Here is a 10791-nt window from a genome sequence, read left to right on the forward strand (position 1 = left end):
GATACTTTGCTCGTCGTCGAGGCGCAACAATATAAATCTCTTAAAAGTAAGGCCAACCAAGCACTCGCTATGTTGTCTGATTGGGCGGTAGATTTAAAATTACAGTTCAACGCGGAAAAAACTGAAGCTCTATTTTTTGGCAAAAAAATCAATCAACAGAGACCTGCATTTACCTTAAACGGGCGATTTGTTCACTGTTCGGAAAGCATAAAATATTTAGGAATAATGATTGACGAAAAGTTTTTATGGAAGTCACACATTCAATATGTGGTCAATAAGAGCAAAGAAATTTCGCATAAAATCGCGGCGGCCGCTAGACTCACGTGGGGTTTCAGGGGCGCGGCTTTGGCAAAAATTTACGAGGGCGCGGTACAATCGGCGATGCTTTACGGGGCACCGATTTGGGCTGAAGGTTGTAAAGTTAAAGAATGCAGGTCTCTTTTAAGCGCTCAGAGAATATTGACAGTAAAAGCAGCGACGGCGTATCGTACTGTTCCATCGGAAGCGGCATTTGTGTTGAGCAAAATTCTGCCGTTTGATATTCTGTTGCAGGAAACGGCGAAAAGGTACCGCCTTTTCACCGGCCACCCTAGCAACAACGACCTTGACGGACTTCAACTCCAGGACCGACAGCTCGAACGTCGCGTCAGCCTAGCCGACACAGTACATCCTGCGGACATGGACAACTTCCGGTTTACCGAGGGAGTCCAGGACGCCTACAACACAGTGATCTATACAGATGGTTCTAGATTGGACGACGGACGGGCTGGAGGATCCTTTATTTTGTTCAACGGAGACGCCGAGATCCATCGGGATAATTTTACCCTCGCGGAACATAGTACTATCTTTCAGTGTGAAATGATAGCACTACGACAAGCACTTACACATCTCCGAGGGCATTCGGATATAATCAAGGAGTGTTCCATCGTTACGGACAGCCAGTCAGTTTTGACGGCCCTTCGCAATATGAGACAGCCAACTACTCTACAACTGGAGACGTGGGAACTCGCGGTCAATCTGGCCAGAGAAATTTCCCTACGTTTCCACTGGACACCGTCGCATTCTGGTAATGCGAAAAACGACGCCGCGGATCAACTTGCGAAAGCCGCCGCCACCGACCAGGCGACTGCACCGATTTATAATTTGGCGCCCAGGACACTCGTCAAGCGACGTCTACGCAATCTTTTCCTGGAGGCTTGGAAAGAACGATGGAGGACTGCTACAAAAGGAAGGACTACCGCGAGCTTCCTGCCGGATCCCTGTTCGGCTCGGTCCGTAACTCCGACTTGCACCCGTCGTCGTTTCGCGCTCGCGGTCGCGGTCGCGGCCCCGTGGGAACGCTCTGGAGACCAAGACGCTGCGGAAGACTGAAGCCTGCACCCCCATCCGTCTCACTCTGCTGTCAAAAACAAGCGCGGTGGACATGGAACAGCACCACAGCGGTCGCGGACCGGAAGAGCCTGGAAGACTGAAGCCTGCACCCCCAATCGTCTCAACCCATTATCAAGCCAAAGCGGTGGATATGGAACAGCACCAGGACTCGGAACCTCCAAAACAACTTGGCTTCGGGAAAGCGATGATTCCACACGAACGAAACGCTCGCAATATACAAAAATCACACGTAATATTCTTTCGTCGGGTCTTTTTCGCGCTTTCGGGTTTTACTTCGAGTTCATATTTCGCGTCGTTATACAATCCGAATATTTATCGTGTGCTTTATATTTTACAATATTTGGCGGGAAAGCAAGGAAAGTTGTTTTTATTCTTTACTGTTTGATTACACATTAACGTAACGTAAATTGTAGCTTATTTGAAGCAATACAGTTCCTTACTCTCCAGCCAAATATCCTAGGTTAAGAAGGTGGTCTAGTTGGGTTTTTTCCTGGGTTTCCCCAACCCTTGCAACGAATATTGGACCATATGTACATATTTCCCAGAAATTAACTTCGTACAGGCCCTCCTCCCTCTCTGCTCAAATTCCCCTTTTATTGTAAATAATATATACAGTTTCTTACGAAGGTTTCTGTCTTTTGCGCGAAAGCAGATGGAGGAGATAAAGTAGGGACATTTTATAAGGAGTTAATTAACATAATTTTATCTTATATATATATAGTTAAATATTTTAAAAAATGTAAATATTATTATCGTGTAGAACGCCGCTGTAGTACCTTCGGGTGGGGCAGCGGCACCATTGTAAATATTCCAACAATTAAATCGTATTGTCTTAAGTGTCGTGAGCGAACAAAGTGCCATGGAGTGCAGCAGTGCTTCTACGAAACGCAAGAATGTAACACAATGGGGCGAAGAAGAACCAGACTTTTTAAAAGCGAGCGAAGGGAAAAATTGCGTCGTAGAGACAGTGGCGAAACTTGTCAAATCTTCGGGAATAAGCCAGAAGATACTATGAGTGCCAACGTTAGGCGATTGTACAAAATAATTCGGGAATTAATCCCGTTAAAAGCCGACACAATAAAAATCGCGGACCGTCGGGTAATTCGAGAGGCAGCGGACCAGCTTATGGAGGAGGTTGTCCAAATGGCGGGAGTCGTTAAGGAGCTGCGGCATACCATTTCCGGGAAAGACGCGGAAATAAAAGAAGCCAGGGAGTCTGCAGTAAAAACTGTAAGTACGCCATTAACGCCATTAATGTCTTATGCCGATAGATTAATGGTAGGGAAGCAACAAATAAATAGGGTTAGTGAGAATAGCTTTTCTGTAAGGGTCGAATCAAGAGATGCAGGAAAAGGCGCGGATTACATTAAAAAAGTAGTATTCAAGACGGTCGATCCGGTCAAGACTAATATTGCGGTTAAAAACATAAAATCGACTAAATCAGGTGACTTAGTTATTGATTGCGCAAGGAAAGAGGACGCGGAGAAGTTGAAAACTTCTTTAGCAGTCAACGCTAAAGAATGGGTAGCTGTTAGGGACATTAAAAAACGTTGGCCTCGCGTTAGGATAGATCGCATTAGCAAGGAGTTGAATGCAAAGGACATCCACGAAACTATATTAGGGCACAATGATTTTGTAGACGAGCACTGCGGCAATGATGTCAATAAATTTAAGGCGGATTTTAAACAATTAGCGGTTGTTGAGAACAGGGGAAATAAAGATTTTTATAGCGCGGTTTTTGAGGTAAATCCCATTTTAAGGAAAAAATTATTGGATAGGCCGATTAACTTAAATTATAGCAAATTATTTCCTACAACATTACGATGTCTCATTATTGGATCTTCAAACTGTGAAGAAACTATTGTAATGGCCAGTTTAATTGAACATCCAAATGGTTTAAAATTTGAAAATGTTTACGTTTATTCAAAGTCATTCTACCAACCTAAATATGATTATTTAGAAAAAATTACTGAAGCCGATAAATGAAATAGGTTATTATTGCTTCAGTAGTAGCGAAGATATTATGAATCCATCAGAAACTAAAACAAATTCTATATTTATATTTGATGACGTAGCAACTGATAAACAAGACGTAATTCGTGAATATTTTAGCATGGGACGTCATAATTACATAGACTGTTTTTATNTGGGACGTCATAATCACATAGACTGTTTTTATCTCTGTCAAACCTACGCAAAAATCCCCAAACACTTGATAAGAGACAATGCAAATTCGTTAATTTTATTCAAACAAGACGAATTGAATTTAAAACACATTTATAATGATCATGTAGGAGTAGATATGACTTTTAATGAATTCAGCTCTTTGCTGGCAGGATCCATTTGTTTTTTATCAATATTTAAAGATAACAAAATAAACGATGGGCGTTATAGAAAAGGATTTGATTATTATATTCTGAAATGAAGAAAAAAGTTACGAGCAGTTTCAAAGCAGTTCCAAAGCAGTTATCAGCAGTTCCAAAGCAGTTATCAGCAGTTCCAAAGCAGTTACGAGCAGTTCTAAAGCAGTTATGAGCAGTTCTAAAGCTGTTAAAAGCAGTTACAAGCAGTTATGAGCAGTTCTAAAGCTGTTCAAGCAGTTCCAAAGCAGTTACAAGCAGTTATGAGCAGTTCCAAAGCTGTTAAAAGCAGTTTCAACAAGTTAGAAACAGTTTCCAAAGCGGTTCAAAGCAGTTCCAAGCAGTTAGTGTAAGCTTTATGCAAAGCTGGGACCCTCGTGCGTCCGGGGGGCGTGGGAGGCATTCTGGATGCGCGGGGAAAAGGAAGAGAGCAGTATGAATGACGACGGCGACGAACGAGAAGGGGCACGAGAAGGGGCGCGAGAAGATACCTAATTAAGTTAATTTCTATATTTGTTAGTTACCTTCCGAACTTTGTTTTAATAAATATATCCGTTAGTATTTCTTAAAGGAAGTGAGTTTTTAGTGCAGCGGTGAGATACCTTTGGGTCTTACGATAACCCGAATGGTACCCATTACCTTCGTTGGGAAAACAAACCGAAGGCAAGTGTGAGTGAACTGAAAAAAAAAAAACTATAAAACAAAAAAGAAAAGCAAGTTTTATTTTTTTTAATTTTTTAATAACTATTTTAATAACTATTGTGGTACGTGTTTAATATGCATTTCGTGTTTGGTAATTCCCCGGTGTGATTCACGACAAGACTCGAGACGAAGCCGATCGCTAGATACCAAATATCATCCACGCTCTACCGTTAACGCTTACGTCGCGCAGTGGTCGCCTATATTCCAAAACACCGTCGGCGTAGGTCGGAATATTATTAATTATTATCAACAAACAAAAGCAAGATGGGAAAAGAAAAATCGTACCATTCGAACTCAGAACGGAGATCAAAAACCAAACATACATCAAAAAGTAGGTCACGTTTTGAACGTTTTAGTTCTGAACGAACTCGAAGGTCGCGGAGTCCGCCGCCGCGTGAATCATATACAGTACCCAACGAAAGAAATGAACAAATGGACGATAACCTTCGAATACAAAAATTAGAAGAATTGGTTGACAGATTGATAAGACAACAATCAGTGTCGAGTGAAGGAAGTTCGAACGTGATCCGGATGACCATCAAAGCCGACTGTATACCGGAATTCGCCCCAGGGAACCCAAATTTAACCTCTACAAAGTGGGTAGACAAAATTGAGCAATTGGCCCTTATCAATAAATGGGATGAAAATATGATTGTATATCACATGCAAAGTAGACTTACAGGATTGGCACGTACATGGTATAATAATTTGACTACTTACGATTATTCTTGGAACGAGTGGAAAGAATTAATAAAAAGAACTTTCCCTGATCATCATGATTTTTCAAGCACCCTCAAGAAACTGGTTGCAAGAGTCAAACAACGGAACGAAACCATGACTCAATACTACTTTGGAAAAATGGATCTGCTACACGCATGCAAGATTGATGGCAAAGACGCAGTTTCATGTTTAATTGATGGAATAAACGACCGAACATTACAAAATAGTGCCAAGGCTGGTAGATATGATACCCCAGAACGTCTGTATGAAGAATTCCTTTCCACAATTACAGACGAAATTATTGAAGACACCACCTCTGATGATCTCAACATCGATAAACGTTTTCGTCGTCGGTTTGATAAGAAACGACTTAAGTTTAAAACACACTCGGAACAATCCCGGCATCTCTCTTTTGCGCAAGAACCCCGAAAGAAAAGAACCATTTCATGTTACAATTGTGGCTCAATAGGTCATGTGTCGAGCAACTGTACAAAACCGAGGTTGGAATGTACGAAATGCCATTTTCTCGGACATAAAGCTGATGAATGTAAAAGATGGTTGAAAAAGAAAATTGAAATCAAAGTAGCTGAATGTAACGACCAGCAATTCTGCTATTTTGTCGATTGCCTTATCAATGGACAACTCACGAGAGGATATGTGGACACTGGATGTAGTGTAGTGACCTTACGACAATCTGACGCTGACAAATTGAAACTTACCCGCCAGAATAGCACAAAACATATTAAAGGCTACGGAGGAAGCCGTGTAGAGGTCATTGGTGAGACGATGGTAACTCTTAAAGTGGATTTGATGGAAGCCGATGTGGAAGTTCTCATAGTAAACGATTTTGTACAGTCTGTGCCTGTAATTGTTGGACAATCGTTCATCAATCAAACCAACGCAACTTTGGTCATCCGAGATAATCAGCTTAGATTATTTGAAAAACACCTAGCGGCTCTTCCCGAGATCGACGAATTAGAACCAAGAAAAATTACTCTTTGGGCCCAGGATGCTGTGGTAATTCCATCAAACACAATTGGAATTATAAAGGTTATGTCAGACAACTACGATGGAGACGTTTACGTAAAGGAAAGAGTGTGCTCCAAGCCGTATCATGAATACACCATTCCTAGGTGCGTGACAACTACCAATGGTGGAGTTATTTCGTTACGTAACCTGTCCACAAACGATTTGCATGTGCCAAAATTTGGGCTGCTAACGAGAGGTTGCCCGTGTAAGCCAGAAACCCTTCAAAACGAGGTAAGTTCACTTCACATTAGTGCATGCGAATTGAAACCTTTTCAGGAAAACGATATTAATGACCAAGTCAATGCGGATTTATCTCCTGAAAATAAGAAGATGTTATTAAACTTGCTAAATTCTTACCGGGCTTGTTTTGCCCAAACAACGAGCGAGTTGGGAAAAACCAATGTCACTGAAATGCAGATACGCCTCACTAATGATGATCCTGTCACTTATCGGCCTTATCGGTTATCCTTCGCAGAAAGAGAAAATGTAAGAGGAATAGTTGACGATCTTTTAAGTAATGGAATCATACAAGAATCATTTTCACCCTATTCAAGGCCTATTCTTTTGGTGAAAAAGAAAACTGGGGAAAGCCGCATGTGCGTTGATTACCGGGCCTTGAATGCGAAAACGGTAAAAGATCGCTATCCGCTACCAAGGATTGACGAATACGTCGATCGTCTACGGGGAAGCCAGTACTTCACGAGCCTGGATCTGGCATCTGGTTATCACCAAATCGCCATGGCCCCGGAATCGATACCAAAGACAGCATTTATTACCCCTGATGGCCACTACGAATACCTACGCATGCCTTTCGGACTGGTAAATGCTCCGTCAGTATTCCAGAGGGCAATAAATTCTATTCTAGGTAACCTGCGTTTCACTACTGCGCTTGCCTACCTAGACGACATCCTGTTGCCAGCCACCGACTTTGATTCGGGGCTTAGATCACTCCAACAAATATTGGAAACATTTAAAAAGGCCGGTATGACGTTTCGACTATCTAAATGCTATTTTTTCCAACCATCAATAGAATATCTGGGTCATCAAATTAGCAGTCGAGGTATTCAGCCAGGCACAGCAAAAACTAAAGCAGTCAGTTTATATCCCCGACCTCGAAATGTGCATGAAATCCGTCAGTTTGTCGGATTGACTAGCTACTTCAGGAAATTTGTCAAAAATTTTGCCTTGATAGCAAAACCGCTGACCGATCTCACGAAAAATGAGACTCCTTTTGTATGGAATGACGAGCACGAACAAGCATTCCAGACACTAAAAAATAAGCTAACAGAACGACCAATTTTGGCAATCTGCGATAGAAACGCCAATACTGAATTGCACACTGATGCCTGCAAGAACGGATTGGGAGGCATTTTATTTCAAACACAATTAGATGGAACGCTTAAACCCGTGTGTTACTTCAGTCGAAGAACAACAAAAACCGAACAGAAGTATCACTCCTTCGAGCTCGAAACACTAGCAGTCGTACAATCCATGCAACAATTTCTAGTGTATTTATTAGGAATTTCATTTAAGGTTATCACTGACTGAAACGCTATCCGAACGACAATGACGAAACGAGACCTGATCCCACGAATAGGCAGGTGGTGGTTAATCACACAAGAATTCGACTTCACCGTGGAGTACCGAGCAGGACACAAAATGGCTCATGCCGATGCTTTGAGCAGGAATGCTGTCCTCGAACCAGATGAAAAGACTGAAGAAATAATATTGCAAATAAATATTAACGAAGATGATTGGGTTCTTGCAGCCCAACTTAAAGACGAATATTGTAAAAATATATACGAAATCCTAAATAAAATCCCAACAGACACAGAGGAAAATCGAATACATAACGAATTTGTATTACGCAGTAATAGAATTTTTAGAAAAACGCCGTTTGGAGACAAATGGGTGGTACCGAAGACTGCTCGCAGTCAAATTGTTTTTAATCACCACGATAGCGTTGGTCATTTCGCGCTCGACAAAACGTTGGAACTAATTAAAACAAAATATTGGTTTCCAAACATGAAAAAATATGTAAAACGATATATAGCCTGTTGCCTTGCATGCTTATATAACAAAGAATCACCAGGCAAACAACCAGGCTTTCTACACCCGATTGAAAAATTTGATGTACCAATGCATACGTTACACCTTGACCACCTGGGGCCATTTGTACCAAGCAATACGAAAAACACGCACATTCTTATAGCAGTTGACGGATTTACAAAGTTCCTCTTTACAAAAGCTGTACGCTCTACCAAAGTCGGGCCAGTGTTAGCATTTTTGGACGGCATATTTAACATGTTTGGCGTCCCCAAAAGAATAATTTGTGACAGAGGCAGTTGCTTCACGAGCAAAAAGTTCACCGATTACTGTCAACAATTAGGCATCAAAATAAATTTCAACGCTACTGCTACGCCGCGTGCGAATGGTCAAGCAGAAAGATACAATAGGACCATTTTAGTGTCTCTTGCTGCTTCATCCGACGACGAAAAACACTGGGACCAAGCTTTACGCGAAGTAACCTGGGGAGCCAACACGACAAAAAGTAAAACGACAAATAAGGCTCCATATGAATTATTATTGGGCTTTTTACCACGACAGGCAAACGACGCCTATCTGAGTACTGAAGTATGTACTCCTGAACGAAACACCGATTTAACAGAAATACGAAACGAGGCAGCCAAACGTATTGAAATGTNAAAACTGACTTATGAAGAAGCATGTAACTTTTTTAAAGCGAAAAGGTGTCATATTTGCTATAAACCATTTACTCATGAAAATATTAAAGTAAAAGATTATACGTAAACAAATGAATTATTGATTAAAACAAAAAAAACAATCGACTGCGTAAATATATTGTAGTTGTACAACCTTTCGTAATGGCTATTTGAAACCCTTTATTTTCATACACGACTCGACAGATTTTAAGAAAAGTTCCCCTTTTGTTTATTCGCAAGCGCCGCTTATATTCCACTTTTGTATCTACGCTGGACTTATGGTCTCTCCCCTAACATCTCTTGAGGTAGGGCAAATACGGCAGGGAAGAGAAATTTTCACCAATAAACGAACACAATCAGAAGAGTATGTATAGCTAAGAAAAAACGAAGGAACACGGTAAGCTACGCAGAGATTAAAGTAAGTACACATTACAAACAAAATTTTTCTTGCAATAACAAAGGATTAAACCTTAACAGTGGAGATACTGCATTCACCGACACATCCGCAAAAGTCGATTGACGTGTTCGAAATGTCCGCCAATGAGAGCACGCGAGTGGCTCGCGCGTCGTTTGTTGTTAACTTCACATCAATGCCAATGCTCTGAGATTTAAATTTTCAACGACACGTACTTTATCGACATTTTGTAAAGGATGTAAAATGTCCAGGGTAGGAGACTTGAAATATGGGGGAAAAATGTGTATGTCTTTTTTTAAAGAAAATAAAAGTAATTTGATTTTTTCGTTTCATATTTACCATTGTTACTAACGCTTCTTTATGAAATAAATAATGCTGAAATTTCTAATTAATTAGAAATGTATTAAATTACACTGACTTTTTTGCGAAATACTACAGGCCAGTGTAGATACTTTTTTCAAAGTTAAAATGCAGTTATAACTAAACTATGTTTATTAAGGTATTGTAATTTACTGATAACAAAGTTAACGTTATTATTATGTGTGTATTCATTTTCCACAAATTCAGAGATACGAAACGATGCAGCCAAACGTATTGAAATGCTGCAGACACGTCAAAAAAAACACTACGATGCCAAACGCAAGGCTGCACCCATTTACAAAGTAGGCCAACACGTTCTGGTCCGAAAAGTTATTACCACGAACGATGGCAACAGTAAAAAATTGTTGCCAAAATACAGTGTTCGTTACGTGATTACAAAGGTATTATCTAAGGATCGTTTCGTAATATCGGATCTACCCGGATCGACGAGGTCCCAGAGACCGTACAAAGGTATCGTCTCGGTAGACAAATTGAAGCCATACGAAACGGCACACGACAATGATGACTACGAAAACATTATTAAAGACGACGACGACAAAGACACTCGACACGAAAAAGAGTGAAAAAAAAAAAAGTGATCACTAAACGATAATCTTAAGAATGTCATAGACATCATTCTCACGTTCTGAATGATTCGCTACTCATGAGAAATGGCTAAATTCACCACGCGTGAATTGCGCAAAACAGTTACAAACGACAGTAACTGTGTTATAAAGTATGAAATACAACTATCATAACGTTTACTAACTCACAACTATTTTCTTTACATATTCTGAACTAATATTAGTTAATTACTAGGTACTGCTGGTCGGCGAGGACGCGACCAACGGCAGCGTGGCCGAGCTGTAAGCTTTATGCAAAGCTGGGACCCTCGTGCGTCCGGGGGGCGTGGGAGGCATTCTGGATGCGCGGGGAAAAGGAAGAGAGCAGTATGAATGACGACGGCGACGAACGAGAAGGGGCGCGAGAAGATACCTAATTAAGTTAATTTCTATATTTGTTGGTTACCTTCCGAGCTTTGTTTTAATAAATATATCCGTTAGTATTTCTTAAAGGAAGTGAGTTTTTA

The 10791-nt window shown here is 40.8% G+C and overlaps 2 protein-coding genes across 3 annotated transcripts; both read left to right on the forward strand.

Annotated features, from left to right (window-relative positions):
• Positions 1-225: 225 nt before the first annotated feature.
• On the forward strand, positions 226-1371 carry LOC112906340. The gene has a single exon (XM_025980271.1). The coding sequence runs from the start codon at positions 226-228 to the stop codon at positions 1369-1371; it is 1146 nt and encodes a 381-aa protein (XP_025836056.1).
• Positions 1372-1627: 256 nt separating this feature from the next.
• Positions 1628-10759, forward strand: LOC108733273. Of its 2 annotated transcripts, none has more exons than XM_018464368.2 (2): positions 1628-2622; positions 10521-10759. In XM_018464368.2, the coding sequence occupies exons 1-2, from the start codon at positions 2296-2298 to the stop codon at positions 10569-10571; spliced, it is 378 nt and encodes a 125-aa protein (XP_018319870.1). In that variant the 5' UTR covers positions 1628-2295; the 3' UTR covers positions 10572-10759. The 2 variants fall into 2 exon arrangements, with proteins under 2 accessions (XP_018319870.1, XP_018319869.1); XM_018464367.2 differs by lacking the exon at positions 1628-2622 and adding an exon at positions 4529-6434.
• The last annotated feature ends 32 nt before the right edge of the window (positions 10760-10791 follow it).

Source organism: Agrilus planipennis, unplaced genomic scaffold, assembly GCF_000699045.2.
Source record: "Agrilus planipennis isolate EAB-ADULT unplaced genomic scaffold, Apla_2.0 scaffold76, whole genome shotgun sequence".
NCBI classification, from domain to species: Eukaryota; Metazoa; Arthropoda; class Insecta; order Coleoptera; family Buprestidae; genus Agrilus; species Agrilus planipennis.